The sequence below is a fragment of the Lynx canadensis genome, chromosome C2, assembly GCF_007474595.2.
Source record: "Lynx canadensis isolate LIC74 chromosome C2, mLynCan4.pri.v2, whole genome shotgun sequence".
Lineage (NCBI taxonomy): Eukaryota > Metazoa > Chordata > Mammalia > Carnivora > Felidae > Lynx > Lynx canadensis.
This window is the reverse complement of record NC_044311.2, coordinates 113,058,652-113,080,199: the sequence shown is the minus strand read 5'-3', so window position 1 is coordinate 113,080,199 and position 21,548 is coordinate 113,058,652. Positions and strand designations below refer to the sequence as shown.

General features: G+C 38.9%; 1 protein-coding gene and 1 pseudogene across 1 annotated transcript in view; one reads left to right on the top strand and one right to left on the bottom strand.

Moving 5' to 3' along the window:
- The window catches only part of CRYBG3 (crystallin beta-gamma domain containing 3), a 131,154-nt gene that overhangs the window by 94,831 nt on the left and 14,775 nt on the right, over nucleotides 1-21,548 (top strand). The window contains exons 16-17 of the mRNA XM_030329299.1: nucleotides 2,671-2,780; nucleotides 12,237-12,363. Of these exons, the coding sequence (XP_030185159.1) occupies nucleotides 2,671-2,780; nucleotides 12,237-12,363 (237 nt within the window). The remainder of the gene's footprint in view (nucleotides 1-2,670; nucleotides 2,781-12,236; nucleotides 12,364-21,548) is intronic.
- On the bottom strand, nucleotides 6,439-7,666 carry LOC115523353 (annotated as a pseudogene).

Here is a 21,548-nt window from a genome sequence, read left to right as displayed (position 1 = left end):
TAATGAACATGTTTGTGTAAAGGAGATCCAAAAGGCTGCACAAGGTCTTATTTAGGTAGGATAGAAAGTTTCTCATAAAAATTGTTTTAGCATTGGAATAAATGAAGTTACAATGAAAAAATTATTCTGATAGTGTGAAATAAATTGAGCACAACTTATGTGTTTGGTCAATAATTAAAATTTTGAGTTCTTAGTTTGTCATATTAAAGACCTATTACATTTATTCACATATATCACAAATGAAAAGTACATAATAAAAAATATTTCTGCAAAAAGTTCATCATAAAGTAGTGATAGTTTCTGTCTGATAGAGTAGTTCTAAAGAGGTATGATAATGTGTGTGAAAATGCAGTTTGCACTGCAAAACTGTGGTATGCAGTCTTTTTTTTTTTTTTTTTTTGCATCCATACAGTTCCATTTGGGAGGCTGGTAGGAATTGAGCCATACCTAAATGGCACAGGTTTAGTTTGAAATAAACTCATCTCTTGTTTATATTTTTGCCTTGATTCTAAGCATCCTGAGTTACTTTGTACATTCTCCATTTATCTGGAAAGGAAACCAAAATAGTGATTTATCCACCTGGCTTTTCCCAGGACTTAATTTTACCAAGGTCCTGTTATTTAATTTCACTAAGAGTAGAAACCACAATTTAATTATAATTAATAATCACAGAATTGGTTTCTGTATGGACCAATCTCAGAACATTATCATGAGAATGTTCTGTTGAGGCATTCATAAGGTCATCAGAGTGAGGCATTACTTTTCTGGGGCTGGACAAATTTTGGGTGAACCATACGACATCTTATTTTGAGAGTAAAAATAAAATAAGCTCAGATTGGCATTAAGCCTGCTTTTTTTTGTTTGTTTGTTTGTTTGGGCAAAGAACATTCTAACCCATGGAATCAAAAAGGTACTTGATGGCAAGTGTGTGTGTCTATGTGTATTTTAATTAATGCTTCTGCTTATGAAGACAGATTAAACACTAGAGTTGGCTACAACATAGACCATCTGAAATATGTTTAGCTTGCACTGTCACTTGTCTGGGATTTCATGGCTTCATGGTGATAAACTGAAGTATAAATCTTAAGCTCAGCAGTATAAAAACCAGGTATTTGCACAGTGAACAAGACAGCCGTGACCTCTGTTTGCATGTGGCTTTTCCAACTCTTATCATGAATTAAGATAATACTTGCATATAGAAAAAATTACTATACATTTTTGGAAGTTAAATTGTGTTATACTTCTCAATCTAATGTTTTTATAAGCCTTTAAGTTAAAACATGTAGCGTATAAACTAACCAAAATGTGTGTTCTTATCAAGGAAATTACCGGCAGTTTCCCCAGACACACAAAATTGTGCTTACATGAGAAATTGTTGCACAGGTCTGTCTCGTTCTGGACTTCATTTTTCTTACTACCCTCTATATCCACTAGAAGGATCATGATAGAAACTTCCTTAAGGCAGGGACTGGCTGGTGTTTTAATGCTCCAAATGCAGACTGGTTTCACGATAGGAAGTTATGTTGTGCAAGCCACGGATGGTCCAGGGGAATCCGTTCCCCCACCTCCCTGGTTTTCTCTGGTCTTTGATGTCAGAGCAGAAGAAGACAGTCAAGACACAGTTGCACAGAACTCAGAGGCCATTAGCCTCTAAGAGGGCTCTTGGGAAGATGAAGGAGGCAAACATCAAGTGCTCAAAGAAGCGTTGTTCTTGATACAGCGTGAGCAGGAAAAAGGACAATGCTGCCCAGCGCTCATTATGATGCATTTTTAGCTACAATGCGGGCCTGTCAGTGCAGGGTGAACCTGTGGGCTGTGTTATTTCAAGGCTCCCATGTATTTTGAAATATTTATAGGGCTCATTAACTTTTTCTTTCCTATTATATAGATTCAAGGCCACTAGAGTTGCAGATTATTGTATTTCTGGTCTGAAGGGAATAACTTGGAGATTTCATGGATTTTTCTTGACAAAAAGGACTGAAGTAGAAATGTGTTTATATATTAAACAGCTGTACATTTAAGATATTCTTAACAGTAAGCAGAAGTCTCTTAGCTAAAATACAAGACATGGATGTCTTTCTTTGTTCACCGTAAATCTTCCAGAAATCTTGTTGTCATTATTTTCTCTGCCATCTGATCCTGTGTTGTCAGGCCCACGTAGGGGCATGCCTTCATGCTTCAACCTTTTATTAACTGGATCAGCAAGACTTGGGAAGAGAAAAGACTTAATACTAACCAACCCTCATACTAGCTGAAACTGCCTTCGTATTTAACACTACATCGCTTCTTATTTTATGCATGTCGTCTCACCACAAGGGATAATGATTGTTTGACACAATAGACAGGGACCACATTTTAGTGGAGGAAGGATTCTGATTTAATCTTACAGGTAGAATTTTTTTCTGGAACCCTGTGCCCAGAATCTGATGCAAAAGATGGATGAAAATAGTAAATAAATGGTGACATTGCTGGAAATGGGTAAGGAAACAAACAATGGGAGTTTAAAGAGCTGATTACCCTTAACCTCGATTCATTGGTAATAGATAAAATTCTGTCTCATATTTTGCTGAATTTTTTAAATAAATATAGGAAATAAAAGGTTTTCATTTGCTTTTGTGATAATGTCAAACAGTTGTGTCCTATTAAATTGTTGTGTTATTGTTCTCCTAGCTCAAAGCATTCAGTAAACCAGGGTTCCAGGGTGAATGTGTAGATTTTACAGAAGAAATCTCTGATTTGACTTCATTCAGGCCATGTTCTTTTAAAGTTCTTCGGGGTTGGTAAGTATGCTTGTTGAGTGCTTTCTACTGTCGTTCAATAACTAAATTTGCTTTAAATTCACAGGGATTTGACTTGTTTATTTTGTATTCACAGTGAATTAAAAACATTCTTTTAGTCATTGGTCAACTGCTAATTAGCCTATAGTAATTTTTCCTAGCTTGTATTATGAACCATTGTGTAATACAGAGAAATGAAATGCTAGTGAGCCAATTTTGGGGAGCATTGTGGTCATTTTATTTTCTCACTGATAACTTAGACTATTTCCTAAATATTTTGAATGCTTGTATGTTTATTGGATAGTATAATAGAATGCTATTTAAAAAACTTTGTTTCTGTCCAGATTAGATATAGTACTCCTAAATTTAAAAAATATATATATTTTGTTGAAATTCTTTATCAAATCCACCTTGTTTCACAGATGAGTACTCCTGATTTCAGAGTTAGTGTTCCAAAGATCCCACACCAAATATTAGACCCAGGATTGCTTTAGTCTTTTCTTTTGTTTTTTCTTTTTTTTTTTTTTTTTTTTTTTTTTTATAGAGAGAGAGAGCGCAAGTGAGCAGGGGAGGGGCAGAAAGAGAGGAAGAGAGAGAATCCCAATCAGGCCCTGCGCAGTCACCACAGAGCCCCATGTAGGGTTCAAACTCACAAACCCAACCATGAGATCATGACCTGAGCCAAAGTCAAGAGTTGGATGCTTAACCACCTGAGCTACAAATGTACCCTCCCCTCCCTTTTTTAAAATTTATTTTGAGAGAGAGAGAGAGTGAGTGAGCAGGGAGGGGCAGAGAGAGAGTCAATTCTTTTTGATTTTTTAAATTAAATCAATTTTAATAAATTTAAATCAAATCTAGGGGTACCTGGGTGGTTCAGTCAGTTAAGCATCTGACTCTTGATTTTGGCTTAGGTCCTATTCTCACAGTTCATGAGTTCAAGCCCCACATCAGGCTCCCCACTGACAGTGAGGAGCCTGCTTGGGATTCTCTCTCTCTGCCCCTCTCCCACTCTCTCAAATAAAGAAACTTTAAAAAATAATAATAAAATAAAAAAATAAATCTTGTGTTCTTTGAGCTACAGCAATATACTAGATTTTTCTCAGATATAAATGAACCATATGTGATTCTCAAGACTAAAACATAATTCCTCCATTTTTTAATTATAAAATATTCATAAAATACACGTTACCTCTGTAGCCATTTTAAAGTATGCAATTCAGTGGTAGATCTGTTTCAAGTATTTACCTAATAACTCCTCAGAATCTCTTTGTTCATTTTTTAAGATATCTTGGATTCATCAATTCTCCTTTTCCCTTGAGCCAGTTCTTCCGGTTGAAGAAATTCTGTCTCCCTAAGTAGCACCATTCCAGTAACATCTTACTTTTCCATTGTTGACCAGAAACCAGTTATAGCCCAATTGTATGTCCCCAAATCCAGTTTCATATTTTTACTACTTTTCCTTAAATCCCACAGTCGTCCCTCTAATACTAGTCAGGCCAAGTTCAAATGCCTTCTTTACATATATATTTTTTCTTTAATATGAAATTTATTGTCCAATTGGTTTCCATACAACCCCCAGTGCTCCTCCCAACAGGAGCTTTCCACAATGACCATCACCCACCCTCCCCTCCCTCCCACTCCCCATCAATCCTCAGTTTGTTCTCAGTATTCAAGAGTCTCCTATGGTTTGGCACTCTCCCTCTCTAACTTATTTTTTTCCTTCCCCTCCCTCCTGGACTTCTGTTAAGTTTCTCAGGATCCACATATGAGTGAAAACATATGGTATCTGTCTTTCTCTGCCTCACTTATTTCACTTAGCATAATACTCTCCACTTCCAACCACATTGCTACAAATATCCAGATTACATTCTTTCTCACTGCCAAGTAGTATTTCATTGTATATATAAACCACATCTTCTTTATCCATTCATCAGTTGATGGAGATTTAGTCTCTTTCCATAATTCGGCTATTGTTGAAAGTGCTGCTATAAACATTGGGGTGCAAGTGCCCCTATGCATCAGCACTCCTGTATCCCCTTGGGCAAATTCCTAGCAGTGCTATTGCTGGGTCATAGGGTATTTCTATTTTTAATTTTTTGAGGAACCTCCACACTGTTTTCCAGAGTGGTTGGACCAGTTTACATTCCCACCAACAATGCAAGAGGGTTTCCGTTTCTCCACATCCTCTCCAGCATCTATAGTCTCCTGATTTATTCATTTTAGCCACTCTGACTGGTGTGAGGTGGTATCTGAGTGTGGTTTTGACTTGTATTTCCCTCATGAGGAGTGATATTGGGCATCTTTTCATGTGCCTGTTGGCCATCTGGATGTCTTCCTTAGAGACATGTCTATTCATGTCTTCTGCCTATTTCTTCACTGGATTATTTGCTTTTTGGGTGTGGAGTTTGGTGAGTTCTTTATAGATTTTGGATACTAGCCCTTTGTCTGATATGTCATTTGCAAATATCTTTTCCCCATTCCGTCGGTTGCCTTTTAGTTTCGTTGATTGTTTCCTTTGCAGTGCAGAGGCTTTTTATCTTCACGAGAACCCAATGGTTCATTTTTGCTTTTAATTCCCTTGCCTTTGGAGATGTGTCGAGTAAGAAATCGCTGCGGCTGAGGTCAGAGAGGTTTTTTCCTGCTTTCTCCTCTAGGGTTTTGATGGTTTCCTGTCTCACATTCAGGTCCTTCATCCATTTTGAGTTTACTTTTGTGTATGGTAGTTTCATTCTTCTGCATGTTGCTGTCCGGTTTTCCCAGCACCATTTGTTAAAGAGACTGTCCTTTTTCCATTGGATATTCTTTCCTGCTTTGTCAAAGATTATTTGGCCATCATTCTCCAAGATAGATCACATACTGGGTCACAAAACAGCCCTTCATAAGTATACAAGAATTGAGATCATACCATGCACACCTTCAGACCACAACTTGAAATCAACCACAGGAAAAAGTCTGGAAAATCTCCAAAAGCATGGAGGTTAAAGAACACCCTACTAAAGAATGAATGGGTCAACCAGGCAATTAGAGAAGAAATTAAAAATATATGGAAACAAATGAAAATGAAAATACAACAATCCAAATGCTTTGGGATGCAGAAAAGGCAGTCCTGAGAGGAAAATACATTGCAATCCAGGCCTATCTCAAGAAACAAGAAAAATCCCCAATACAAAATCTAACAGCACACCTAAAGGAACTAGAAGCAGGACAGCAAAGACACCCCAAACCCAGCAGAAGAAGAGAAATAATAAAGATCAGAGCAGAAATAAATAATATAGAATCTAAAAAAAACTGTAGAACTGAACAATGAAACCAAGAGTTGGTTTTTTGTTTGTTTGTTTTTGAGCATCTGAAATCCTTTATTGGTAGATCATTGCTGTTTACCATATAGAAGACTCGAGAGCAGATGAACAGTGAAAACAGAGCCCATAGTGACTGGAGCAGGCCTCTGGGCTGGCGACCCTCCCCACACCCCACGGACCAGCCTAACGACCTCCACCCCTCCCTGGACCCTCAGGCCTTTGGCATAATGCTGATGGGTGGGGTGGGGGGGGGGTGGCCTGCAGGCAGTGAAGTCCCTTGACTCAAAGCAGAGACTTGGATGAGCACTGAGGTGGGGGCAGTGGGATGGGGGCAGCTCTCTCCCTGACCCAGGCTGGGTGGGAGCAGCGAAAGTGGAGGAAGCCAGGAGCTGGGGAGAGGGATCTATTTTTGTTTTCTGAAAAGGGGCACACAGGGGCCTGCGGGCAGGCAGGCGGCAGCCGGGGCGAGTCACTCGCCGACATCCTTCTTGTCACTTGGCTTGGGGCCAGCTTCTAGCAAGGGGTCCCCAGGGCCTGTCTCCTCCCTCTCCTTGGCCTCGCTGGACTTGGAGTTGGGGACCCAGAGGCCAGAGTTGATGCAGGGCTGCATGTGGTACTTAGCATCGGTGCGGTCCATCTTGCTGATGGCGTCTTGAAGCATCTGCACATCTTTCACATCGAAGCGTTTGTGTAGTTCCTCAGAGACTCGTAGACCTCCACGGGGTCCAAACCGCCCAGGCCGAGCCACTTCCGGCGCTGCTGCTCCTCCTATTCCTTCATGGCCTTCTCCATGCGCAACTTGGCGTGGCGCTGCACGCGCTCCTTGAAGGCCTCCAGTTCATAGTTGAAGCCCTCCATGTACTGGCGGTCGGCTGTCTTGATCTTGGTGAAGAACTGCTGGAAGCAGGCACAGGGATCCACCTTCAGGCTCTTAGCCAGCTCCAGGATGAACTGCATGATGACGGTCTGGTGGGCCACCTTCTCCATGAGTGCACATTTCTCCTCCACCTCTAGGTCAATGCACCAGGTGACAAGGTAGTTAGCGGTTTCCTCACACACCAGATGGACATTGTCTGACAGGTACTTCTGGCTGTCGTCCCAGTGACGGAGCATGCCAAAGTGCTTGATATGTTTCTTGTACTTCTCCACGAACGTTTTGTGTTTCTGCTCCCTCACTTCCTCCGACGACTTGGTATTGACCATGCTCTTGCTGAAGCCGTCCTTGCTGAGTGTGTCCACGTTCCAGGGCATGCTCTTCTCCTTCTTGCGCATCTCCTCCAGCTTCTGCTCCCAGCTCCGCTCCTCCTTGCGCAGCTGCTGAGCCTCAGCCTGCAGCCGCTCTAGCTCCGCCTCGCTGCCCTCGCCCTCCGCGGCCTCCAGCTTCTTCAGCCTTCACTGCCACTCGGCCACCTTGCGCCTGCACTGGCGGCAGCCCCTCTCCAGCCCCTCCTCCTCCTTCTGGAACTGCTCCATGCGCTCCACCCAGGCCTGGTGCCGCCAGCAGAAGAGACTGGCTGTGTCGATTTTGGGGTGCATCTCGTCCTCATCGTCAGACACCTCGATGTGGTCCCACACGCTATAGTCCACCATCTTGCCTCAGCAGCTCAGCCTGCACGGGCTCCAGCTCTGACTCTGGCGGCGGCAGCGCTGGAGACCCAAGAGTTGGTTTTTTTTGAAAAAATAAGTAAAATTGATAAACCTCTAGCCAGGCTTCTCAAAAAGAAAAGGGAGAGGACCCAAATAGATAAAATCATGAATGAAAATGGGATTATTACAACCAATCCATCAGAAATACAAACATTTATCAGGGAATACTATGAAAAATTATATGCCAACAGACTGGACAACCTGAAAGAAATGGACAAATTCCTAAGCACCCACACACTTCCAAAACTCAAACAGGAAGAAATAGAAAACTTGAACACACCCATAACCAGCGAGAAATTGAATCAGTTATCAAAAATCTCCCAACAAATAAGAGTCCAGGACCAGATGGCTTCCCTGGGGAGTACTACCAGAGATTTAAAGCAGAGATAATACCTAGCCTTCTCAAGCTTTTCCAAAAAATAGAAAGGGAAGGAAAACTTTCAGACTCATTCTATGAAGCCAGCATTACTTTGATTCCTAAACCAGACAGAGACCCAACAAAAAAAAGAGAACCACAGGCCAATATCCCTGATGAATATGGATGCAAAAATGCTCAATAAGAGACTAGCAAATTGAATTCAACAGCATATAAAAAGAATTATTTACCATGAGCAAGTGGGATTCATTCCTGGGCTGCAGGGCTGGTTCAACATTGGCAAATCAATCAACGTGATACATCACATTAATAAAAGAAAAGATAAGAACCATATGATCCTGTCAATTGATGCAGAAAAAGCATTTGACAAAATACAGCATCCTTTCTTAATAAAGACCCTCGAGAGAGTCGAGATAGAAGGATCATACAGAAACATCATAAAAGCCATTTATGAAAAGCCCACAGCTAGTATCATCCTCAGTGGGGAAAAACTGAGAGCTTTCCCCCTGAGGTCAGGAACACGACACGGATGTCCACTCTCACCGCTGTTGTTTAACATAGTGTTGGAAGTTCTAGCATCAGCAATCAGACAACAAAAAGAAATCAAAGGCATCAAAATTGGCAAAGATGAAGTCAAGCTTTCTCTTTTTGCACATGATGTGATATACATGGAAAACCTGACAGACCCCACCAAAGAGTCTACAACTGATACATGAGTTCTACTAGAATTCTACTAGAACTGATAAATGAATTCAGCAAAGTCGCGGGATACAAAATCAATGTACAGAAATCAGTTGCATTCTTGTACAGTAATAATGAAGCAACAAAAAGACAAAGAAACTGATCACATTCACAATTGCACCAAGAAGCGTAAAATACTTAGGAATAAACCTAACCAAAGATGTCAAAGATCTATATGCTGAAAACTATAGAAAGCTTATAAAGGAAACTGAATAAGATATAAAGAAATGGAAAAACATTCTGTGCTCATGTATTGGAAGAATCAATATTGTTAAAATGTCAATACTACCCAAAGCTATCTACACATTCAATGCAATCCCAATCAAAATTGCACCAGCATTCTTCTCGAAGCTAGAATAAGCAATCCTAAAATTTGTATGGAACCACAATAGATCCCGAATAGCCAAAGTAATATTGAAGAAGAAGACCAAAGCAGGAGGCATCACAATCCCAGACTTTAGCCTCTACTACAAAGCTATGATCATGAAGACAGCATGGTATTGGCACAAAAACAGACACATAGACCAATGGAATAGAAGAGAGACTCCAGAATTGGACCCACAAATGTATGGTTAAATGCCTCCTTTTCCAGGGCTTACCATCAGTCTCATTTTTCCCATCCATTCCCATTCTATCCTTACACTGTCTCCCTGTCTTCCCCTCTTCCAACATTTACTCAGTTGAGTATTTTTTTTCCTTACTTATACCAGGGGTCATTTAGCAAACCTTTTCTATAAGGGTCAGGTAGTAAGTATTTTTAGCTTTGTGAACCACACAGGCTGTGTCCCAGCTACTCAGCACTGCCATTGTAAGCACTAAATCAGCCACAGAAGATAGATAAATGGGCATGACTGTGTTTCAATAAAATGCTAGTCAGTGAAATTTGAATTGCACAGTATATTTACATATCACAGCTATTCTTTTAATTTTTTAAAACCACTGAAGCATGAGTGGCTCAGTTGGTTAAGCATCCAGCTTCAGCTCAGATCATGATCTCATGGTTTGTGGTTTCAAGCCCCACATCAGGCTCTGTGCTGACAGCTCAGAGCCTGGAATATGTTTTGCATTCTGTGTCTCCCTCTCTCTCTGCCCCTCCTCTGCGTGTGTGTGTGTGTGTGTGTGTGTGTGTGTGTGTGTGCACGCGCGCGCGCTCTTTTTCTCTCTCTCTCTCAAAAAAATAAACATAAAAAAAAACTGAAGCATGTGAAAAGCAGTCTTAGCTTGTGGTTTGTATTAAAGCTGGCAATGGGACAGATTTTATAACCACAGGCTATAGTTGGCTAATCCCTGCTCTATAGGAAACACTGTAGGTTTCAGGTAAAGCTAACTAACCAGCAATGTTATTTGTTTGGCCTACACAGTATGTTAAACAAAAATGTATCAGTATTTTGGTTTAGGGTGTTTTTCACCTTCTCTTTAAAAAATCAAAAGATTTGAAAACCTTAAGAAGCATTCACCTTTGGCAGTTATTAGCTAGTGTTAAGTAAATGGGATATGTGGTCCCAGTGTACCATAGGATATATTTCCAGCTTTTTTTTTTTTTAACCTGGTATGCTACTCATGTATATTACCTGCTTGGCCTCCTATTGGTATATATGTTTGTAGCCTCCATTTGATATTAAACTGAGTATATCTTTAAGGATCAGTCCACCCAGTCCATACTGATTCTCTCTGTCAACCTTCTTGATTAACCCTAGCTCCACCAGTCTTTCCCTCTCAGATTTTCTATAGCTCTAGTTTGAACTTCTCTGTGTATGTTATTATTTTTATACTTACAAAAAAGGATACGAGGGTTTTACAATATTAAAACACATAAAATAGGGTACTATAAGTTAAGTAGATTATCTGCAACTCTTATTATCTAAAATAATTTTGTTACTAGTATTTGGCTCTGAGTTTCTTCTCCACTAAGATAAAAAATTACTTAGTGACATATACTTTCATTATCTAATAAAGGGAAGTATTGAAGGTTTTCTGGAGGAAAGTGTTTTTCCTGACACTGAAATCTGGAACAAATTAGTCCTGTGTTTGCTTTATGTAAGGAATATTCTCTCTCTCCCTCTCCCCCTCCCTCTCCCTCCCCCTCTCCCCCTCCCGCTCCCTCTCCCTCTCCCCCTCCCTCTCCCTCTCCCTCTCCCCCTCCCTCTCCCTCTCCCTCTCCCCCTCCCTCTCCCTCCCTCTCCCTCCCCCTCTCTCTCTTTCTGTGTGTGTGTGTGTAATTTAAAATTGTGTTGTGTGTAGTTTATTAAACTGCAGTCTTATAAAAGAATACAGGAACCTGGCGGTTGCTTGAGTACCTGGGAGACCTGGATTAAAGACCAGTTCCACCACTTCCTAGATATATAACCTTCAACAAATTGGATCATCTGCCTGAATCATTTTTCTCGTCTGTAAAGGAGGGATAATAACAGTACCTACCTCAAAGGATCCTTATAAGGGCCAAATAAATGATGCGCAGGAAGGGCTAACTCCATGCCTAACGTGTTGAAAACCTTTGATAAAATGCCCAATTACATAGAAGATATGAGACTAATTACAATGTTACAGAGCATATCTGTGGTTATCCTAAGTTAACCTGGTCTAGCAAGAGTACAGTTCTTATGGTCTTAAAGTATAAGGTTAAAACTCAAACACACCAGAAGTGAAGTAGTAACAGCCAGTTCATTTCTCCCTTGGGCTCCTTCTTTTCAAAAGGGCATAGGTCTTAACCAAGTTTTTGATGAGTGGTGTATTGAAGATAATTCACTACCAAAGATTCTTAATGGGCTTACTTCTTTTTAAAAATCTCCATTAGCTATCAGATGTACAGGTGATAGATTTTATTTACTGTCATGTGATGTTAGGAGTCTGGTTTCTTTACTCTCCTACACTGACATCAGTCTCATCATTAAATAAGGATACAAATTAATTGTTTTTACTAAAAGAAACACAAGCAGTATTTTTCTAATCTGTTCAAGTACTTAATAATTACCATAATCTGATCCCAAGGTTGTGTACTTGGAGGTACCAAATGAAGCTAATGTCTTTAGCGTAAAGCAGATGTCTTGTTTCAAATTGCAACGCTGTCATTTAACAGTTGAGGAGACCTTGGGCAAATTACCTAACCTTTCTAATACTTAGTTTTGTTGCCTATAAAAATAAGGATATGTTTCTACTTCATAGAATTGAGGACACAGTGTGATAATATAGGTAAAGTACCTAGCACATGTCTAGCACATGGAAGCAGTCAGTAAATGATAGTGGTAGTTGTTTCTTTAAACTGAAGCTGGGTCTTTGCTGCTGGTCAGCACCATGACTTTGATGTCCTACTCCTTCCCTGGTTCCCCACAGCATGATGATGAGCCTGAGATGTCAACTGATGTAATTTGTCCAAATGTCTTATTGCTTGTTTTTAAGCTGGCTCCTATATTACCAAGAGGACATTTCTAATAATCAGTGTGTATTAGAAGAAGGCCTCTATGCTGACCTTACTTCCTGTGGCTGCCCAACATCTAGAGTTAAATCCCTCAAGCCCATTGACTATGTAAGTACTTTTCTTGGGTGCATAATTATAAGACTTTTTTCTTGTCCTGTTTAATTACCATAAATGATGTGATGTTGGAAGAAATGATAACGGGTAAATATAACAGTATGAATATTTATTCATGGACTGTAAAATTGAGATTCACTCATGAAATCCAAAACGTAAGACTGATATATGTATCATATATATATTTTTTATATTTTACATATATGATATACATATATATGATACATATAAAATATATATATATCATATACATGCATCATATATATTTTTTAAAGCAAGAGTTCAAAACTCAGGACCTAAGTAATATGTATAGACCTAGACTTAAATCTCAGTTTGATATTTTAACCATTTTGGATGACATTAGTAAAGTTAGGCAGTTTCCTTTTCTATGAAAAATAATAGTACTTTATAAGTCTCCTGGGATATTGAGTGAAATGATGCTTATAAAATGCCCAGCACATGGTGAACAGTCATTAAACATTAGCTATTAATTAGCTATAACTGTTAGTTGTAATTGTTGCAGCTGCTTAATAAAAATAATAACCTGATAATTTTATTATCCTACTTGATAAGTCACACAATGTTACTTTAAGGCCTGGGTCCTGATATGGCCACTGGTACTGATTTCACACCTTTGTCTGAGGGAACTAGGGATTTCCTGCCTGCTGTCTGCAGAATTACCTGGGTCACCTTGGAGACCCACATCTGTAGAGTAAGTGGCTTTTCCTTTCTGTCCTATTTACTCAGAATTTTGATGTGAGCAAAACAGGATCACTACTCTGCAGCATCATTTCTGTGCTCCATGTTTGTAGGTCTGGGCAGAGGAAGTAATGAGGATCTGGGATATTTTCAAGATGTCATTTGGTCAAAGCTGAGGTTTACACAGAGATGAGATCATTTGAAGCCCTGCATAATGGTGTGAATGACTGAGACCTTTCAACCAGAGCTGACTCCAGAAATGATGATCATACTCAGAAACTTTGATCCCAGCCTAAGCAATGTAGCCTTATTTCAAGACCTTCCTGGATAGAGTATTCTTGGTATCAGGCTAAGAATAGAGTCTTGGTTGAGGAACAAAAATAGAAACAGTCCTCGGTCTCTCTCAGTTGCATGTTAGACACCAACTGGTAAAGACTTAAGTGGCTATTGATTGATACTTCCTGTCTGTTGGACAAAAAACAGAAAGGGGGAAAAAAGAATGTGGTCTGTTCAGTCTCTCCAAGTATTGATACGGTTGAAAAAGACATTGGAAAGTAGTCCACATTTACCGGGAAAGGAATTTTCTTAGCAATTTTTAGTGGTCAAGCCAGCAGAAAGATACTTATTTTGTATATGTAGTTCTAAATATGAAAGTACCATCTTGAAAGGATTTTTCAGGACTTCTGTTTCAGTGAGCTAAACCAACTAAGTTTTTAGGGAGGGAGCTTTAGAATCAATCAAAATTAATGAGTATTACTGTTTTTCTTTGAAGAGTTTACACTCATGAAGTCAAAAGTGAATAATTAAAATAAGGAATGAAAATAGAAGAAATGTTTTTAAGTTTTACCATGCCGTTGTGTGTCACTATTTTGGTTCTGTGAAACCCAAGCAGTATAGATGAAGGTGCGTCTTAGGAAGGACCTGGGAGCTATAGCCTTTTCTCTCTAAGAACTGATTAAAGAATATATCCAGTTTATGTAAGGACAACACATTCATTGTCTTAATGCTTTTACACGGTATGTTTTTAAATCTTTGAAAAGTCTTTGTTGAAGATATATTTAGGCAGTAGGTTTGGTTTTGAAATGGAAGGAATGTGAGGTAAGGTTGGGCATCCCAACAAAGACCCCCCAGATGACCATGAAGAGACTTTAACAGGTAACATTTGTTTGGTGAATTCCACCGTGCTTCACGCTGGTGGCCCTGACACCCTGAGTTGATCCGACCTAGGAGATTGATAAATGAACCAGGTCAATACAGTAATCTGTAGAAGGTGGATTCTCATGGCTAGAATGCTTGAGAATTCTGTCCTGAGCATTTTTTTCCCCTCTCTAGAACATAGAAAACTGAAATAGTCCTCAGAAGGTTATTTGTTGAGCATAAGATCCAGGTAAAATGAAGTAGGTATCTTGAGATTAGTTTACTCAGCTAACCTTCCCCACAGAAGAGACTCCTGAGGGTCCCAGGTGTTTACATTCTCCAAATCCTGGAAAATGCTAGACACCCTCTACCTATCCTGCTTCTCTGCTTCAGTCTGCATCCCCACTGCCCCCACCTTTTCCTCCAGATTTGTTAATGTCACTGTGTAAGCCACAGTCCAGTGGGATTCTGGAAAATGTTTCTGTCCAGTTGAGTTGACATGTATATGGACTAACTTCTTGATTTTGCTTTAATTAGTTACAACTGCAGAATTCTGAGGATGTTGCCTGTAGTTAGCATTCCCAGACATGCTGTGAATTACTGTTAAAGTGTCATAATGGAATAATGTTGAGGAGTTTTAAGACTTCCTCTTCGTACAAGATGAGTATGTTTTGCAGATGACAGTTTGCTGATTTCTGTTTGTCTAGACATATGTTACATTCTAGAAGCCCATGGATAATTTGCAGTCATTTTATAGTGAAAGGACCTTAGGAGTATATTTTATATTTCTCCTTTCACTAAGATGATATTGGGAAAAATCACTTAATTTATTTGTACCTCACTTAACTCATATGTAAAGAAACTGTTAGGTATTTTCAAATCTTTGTCAGCCTTTAGTTCTGTTGCAAATAAGCATCTTGGGTATATTTCTAATTGGGCATGCAAAACAATATATCCAGCATTAGGACTCATGCGGTTTGAGGGAATAACATAGTAGATTAGCTTCCAATAAAGTTATGCCATATAACAGTCCCCAGAACAGTTGGTTAGGAGCTGAAGGTGAGTGGGGAACCTGTATAAATGCTTTAAGCATTGGCCCAGTAGTGTGTGAGGTAACCTTTTATTGCGTTTCCATGGGAGCAGCATTCTGCTCATTACTTCTTTAGTGTCTCCATGGTGGCCTGGCATGGAAGTTGGCCTCCTTTGAAGTAATAATCCAATCCTGGCAGCTATAAACAGGCAAAGCAAAAGAAACATTGTAACAAGAGGCTGTAGAAAAACTTCAAATGAAATTATAACTGTGATGACATAATGATATTAAGAGGTAGAGTAAGAATTGGCAAGGCAGTGATTGATTCTGTGTAAGCATGCTAAATAAGGAACACACCCATAAATAGTCGAAGACTGTAAATCCAGCCACAGAATGAAAGGAAGCAATGAGTTTATAACGTGTCTGAGAGTTTGGTTACTATTAAACTTTTCAGCTGAATCCATATTTAGTTAATAGTTTAAACTATTGCATACAATTTTAAAATGAAGGCCAGCAAAACCCTGCAGACTAAACATCACACTTCCTAGTGAGACATTTGAAGCATTTCCCCTTAAAGTTAGGCAGAAGACAAAGGTATCTACTATCACCATTTCTATTCGTGATTCTGGATCCTCAAACACTTGAATAAGATAAAATCCAAAAAATGTTTAAAGAAAGAAAGTTGTCAAATTATTAGAGTTAATATGAAGTTTTAAGAAGTTTCTGGATACAAGGTAAATGCCAATGAAACTATAGGATACTTAAGAATAAGTCAAACCACAAGGCAAGTAAGTCATTTATGGAGAAAATAATAAAAACTTTATCGAAGGGCATAAAAGAAGAGATAATAATCTTTTATAGATTGAAATGACTCAATATTGTGAAGTTGTGGTCCTCTCCAAATTATTACAACTTCAGGCAAGATGCTTACAGAATGTCTTGACTTTCTAGGATAGTGCCTTTTTAGGGTGAGATGGTAAAACATGACAAGCTTATCCTAAATTTGGAAAAGATAGGGATCCAAAACAGCCAAGATAATTTTCTTACTAAGAACAACAGACAGGGTCACTTGTCCTACCAAATATATATTGCATTATACAGCAATAGTAATAAAGACAGTGGGTATTGGTGCAAGGGAAGAACACAGAACTGGGGAATAGGATAGCATAGAAACTGACCTACATAAATGATGGAATTGGAAGGTGACTGAAATAGGCTACAATGGGGCTATTATGAACTATTAAATAAATTGGTGTTGGGACAATTGGCTCTTTACATGGAAAAAGATAGAGTTAGAATCTTGCTTTACTCCAAACGCAGAAATAAGTTCCAGATGGATTGTGGCAACCTAAATGTGAAAAACAAACTTTAAAACTTACAAGAAAATATGGAAACTAGCCTAATAGTATTGGAGTAGAATGGATTTAAAACAAAATGTACATGTCAGTAAGAGAAAGGGAAAAGGCAAGTGTATTCATTTCCTATTGCTGCTATAACAAAATACCACAAACTTAGTGACTTAAAACAACAAACCATATTACAGTTCTAGAGGTCGGAAGGTCTAAAATGGTCTTAGCCTGATAAAAATATGGTGCTGGCAAGACCGCATTCCTTCTGGAAGATGCTAAGGGGAGAAGCGGTTTCCTTACCTTTTCCAGCTTCTCAACCTCCTCAGCATTCCTTGACTCATGGCCGTTGTCTGTCTTCAAAGTGCATCACCCCAACTTCTCTCTGTCCTGTGTCTCTGACCCTCCTGCCTCCCTCTGATAAGGACCCTTGTGACTATATTAGGCCTCTGTGGATAATCCAGACTAATATCCCCGCCTCAAGTTTTTTAACTGTTAGTCACATCTACAAAGTCCCGTTTACCATGTCAGGTAACATATGCACAGGTTTTAGGGATTAGGATGTGGACATTTTGGGGGTTGGGTGGGGGTGAGAGGTGTGGAGGTGAGGGAGCATTATTCAGCCTACCGCAACAAGCCACAGATTTAGGAGGGTATATTTGCAGCCCTTATAAAACCTGCAAAGGTTTAGTGTACAGAATATAAAAAGAACTCTCAAATCAATTGAGAAAAAAAGAAAAACGTATTTCAAAACTTAGGAGGATGTGAATAGTTCATAGAAGAGAGAAAAATGGCTAAAGGATATGCAAAAAATATTAAATTTCACTAGTGATCAAGTAAATGCAAAATAAACTAATAATTAGGTAATATTGCCTTACTTTAAATAGAAACATTTGAATGGTTTGGTTTGGTGGCAGAGAAGTGGGATTATTCATACACCGTTTTTGGAAACAGTGTCAGTTACATGAGGTGGTGCTGTAGGCAGGGCAGTGGAATAAGGATGTTTGTTGCAGTTTATTGATGGATGAAAAGGAGCCACAGCACATCCATGTGAGGAAATGTAAGACAGTGGGTACAATAAATGAAAGTGAGTTCCATGTATTACTAAAGGGTATTACGGTAAGATACTGTAAGTGAAATTTAAAAACAAAAGATGCAGGGGTACCTGGGTGGCTCAGTAAGTTGAATGTCCGACTCTTGGTTTCTGCTCAAGTTGTGATCTCCAGGTCCGTGAGTTCAAGCCCAACATTGGGCTCTGCACTGTCAAGATTGGGATTCTCTCTCTCCCTCTCTCTCTCTGCCCCTCCCCCACTTGTGTGCACACACTCTCCCTTTCTCTCTCTCAAAATAAATAAACATTAAAAAAATAAAAAATAAAAACAAAGGATGCATAACCATTAGTAAACTATAAAAATACGAGCTGGGAGGACTCACATCTTCAGCATAGTGATTACCTTTAGAGAGAAGAGGTTCAAATTCAGCTGTACCTGTTAATGTATTTATAAAATTCAGTACAAATATAAAATTTATTACTTTTGGATGATGGGTACATAGTCCATCTATATATTATTTTTTAATGTTTAGCTTCTTTTAAATAGGTGCAAATAATTTTCTTAAAAAGTGGAGAGGGGAAACCAATTAGGTAGATCTAGAATGAAACTGATTTTCTAAACCAAATGAAAGCAGTTTTCTGAGGAGGATTATAGTTCACTGGTGAAGTCTGGGAGCCTGACAGACCCTTACTTGTTAGCTGAGTGGCCCTGGACATGTTTCTGACTACCCTAAGCCTCAACTTTCTCATCTAATAAAGTCTGAGGTTTAAACAAGCTACTGCATGTACAGCCCTTAGCTCATAAGCACTCACTAATTGAGCTCATAGACCATAATTAATACTCACTAAGCAACATGAAGACTACCATTAGCGTGGTAGGTTGAAGGTATTTATATATTTTTGTTTTTAATATGCCAAACTTAAAAGATTCCAGGTTAGAGTCATATTAGACATTTATGAGCCTTATTTAAATTTGTATCATTTAACGTAACTTTTTGCCAACACACTGTTTGGTATTGCTCTGGAATGGAATGGTTTTAGAGGTATGCATTATGGTTACTTTCCTTTAATTAATCTTACTTGTATTTCCTGTTTTAGCTAGGCATTGTTCATTTGGCAAAGATTGAGATGAATTGATGTTGTCAGGCTATACGGATATGGCTGTTCTCATGGCTGATTGCTGAATATTTTGAAAAGTATATGTTATATTTAGAGTCTAACCAATTAATATAACCCTGAGGTATTGTCAACACCTCTTCCATATACATGGTGATTTGAAACTCAAAGAACTCTACAGTTGCTAAAGTAAAGGTCTGTAGTTTTTTTCTAAGTCAAAAATTTCTTAGATTTAAAAATTTTATCCATTATATTGAAGATATGTTTATAAAAATGTAGTCCCTCTAGCAGAATACTCTCACTAGGATCTCAGAACTTCAAATTCAGGTGGCAGACAACACTTTTGAAGCCAGAGAGACAGGTAAGAATAGGGATCATATACGTTGCCCAACTGACCAAGTTGGGAGTCAAGTGCTCCAGACATTCGCCATTAAAACTACTGGCATTTAGAATATGTTAGAGCCACAGTGTAGGGGTTAAGAACACAGCCTCTGGGGTCATACTTTGTAGACTCAAATGCCAGCTCTTACACTTACTGCGTGTGACCTGTGCCTTAATTCTTCATCTGTAAAGTGGGGTTAAAAATAGCCCCCACATCAAAGGGAAGTTGTGTGGATTAAATAAGTAAATAAATTCACAATCCACTAGTCTGAATATATTTTGGGATTTGGGATATTTTTCCCATTTTAAACAGTGATATGGTTCATACATAGCACTTAAGGAAACACTGCAAAAGTGTTCTAAGTAGCACCCCATAATTAAACACATTCCTATTATTGTAGCAAATATATTTATGGCTACACATATTGGAGAAATACTATAAGTAGCCCTCTACTTATTCAGGTCAGATTTTGCTGCCAATTGAGTTAAGAAAAAAAAAGGGAGGGTGGGGGACTTAGACTAAGGTTTTTGTGTGCTGAACAATGGATAAGGAGTTGTGGATGGATATATTTACATATAATGTCTGGTGCATATCAAAGTGCTGTATATATTAATTATTACTAGTCTTGTCACTTAAAATGTGGTTTAGTTGATGGGATGAGGTGGAGGGTTTTTTTCTTCTTAAAAGTTCTTTCATACAATTTGTTCAAGGATTCTTTTTCTTTCTTAGCTATGTTCTCCTTTTAGAAACTGTCTGATTTTTGCCTTAGACTTAACCCAGCAGGAATGTCCCATTACTATTGACCCCTAAGAAGAGCCTTTGGCCCAAAATGGTTGACTGTCTTCTAAGTTAACATGGACTGAGGCCAAGACATTTGTAGAGCTCAAATTGTAGTTAAATTCTGGTGTTTTCTGTTGTCCTTGGAAAGTTCAGATTATTCTGTCATCTGCAGTTTTGAAGACTATTAATAGTTTATATTCCTATTTTCATGTCTGGAAAATGTATCAGAAAAATAGGATTTTAAAGTAGTTCTTCATTCTTTTTTCTGAATGATTACCTATCTACCACCTTCCACTGTTCTTTCCACATTAGCACTTATGTTGATGTTCTTAACCTTTAAGTACACGTATAAATCAAATGCATCTATAAATTTAAGTACATTTAAAAATTAAAACCATTTAAATTTAAACAACTTAAATAGAGAAAAACCAAGTTTAAATATAGATCAGACCTCTAGAGGGTGGATAACTGTAAGCGTAGAGATAATAGATGCTCTCAAATGAGAAGTCTAGTCAATGGGACCACTTGGTGATAGCCCATTGCTGTTAGTGGAGCAGCAGGTTGTTTTTACTGATTTATGTAAACTCATAAAACATACTGTCTTGGTGCCTGGGTGGCTCAGTCAGTTGGGCGGCTGACTTTGGCTCAGGTCATGATCTCACAGCTCATGAGTTCAAGCCCCACGTCGGGCTTTGTGTGACAGCTCGGAGCCTGGAGCCTGGTTCAGATTCTGTGTCTCCTTTGCTCTCTGCCTCTCCCCTGCTCACACTGTGTTTCTCCCTCTCTCAAAAGTAAATAAACATTAAAAAAAAAAAAAATACTGTCTCTATCATTCTTTACAATTTTGTTCTCTGTCTTCCTGCATCATCATTTTAAAACCATCTTTTGTGATCCCCTGCACCGCATTTTACATTGTTTCCCAAAGACAAATTTCTACATTCAGAATTGCTGTTCGGGAGTGAATTTGATTCAGTTTGAGGGATAATGGCCATCTTTTTAAAAATGTCGTTGCGTTTTGCAAAAGAGGAAGAAAAATGTACACAGGTCCTATTTTTCTTAGAATAATGCTTAGCCTTTAAATTGCATTCTCCTAGTAAGCTTTTAATTTTTTTCCCTCTTGGGTTTAAAACAGTTACATTATGTCAGCCTTAAATGCCTTTAATAGAGGCATCTGCCATTCTACCCCAGCAGGCTCTTCACTGGGGAGAATGTTGCTAACAATTGACTGTGAGCCCTGTCTGGGCTCCTTGCCTGGCTGCCCTTCCTTACTAGTTAGTAACTCAACCAGAAGATGTATGAAGAGATAAGCTGAAATGCTTTTTTAAAAGCTTAAGGGTGAAGATGTTGGAGAAAGTCCAACAGTAAAGGCAGGGGCTTATCTGTGGATTTTGATTATCCATCTTCAGTCACCAGTTTTAGTGGGTAATTTAGAATCTGCTATTTTTACCTGCTGCTCTGGACTCCTGTAAGGACATTTCTTCCATAAACTGTTGGGATGCTTCCAGTTTTTATTTTGCAGATAGCAGAAGAGGTGCCGAATCTTACCTGTGGTCACTCAGTGACTAGAGATGAAGCCCTATTCCTGACCCAGTTTGTGGTGTTTACTGAAGGAAAATCAGTGCTCCTGGACAGCCCTTT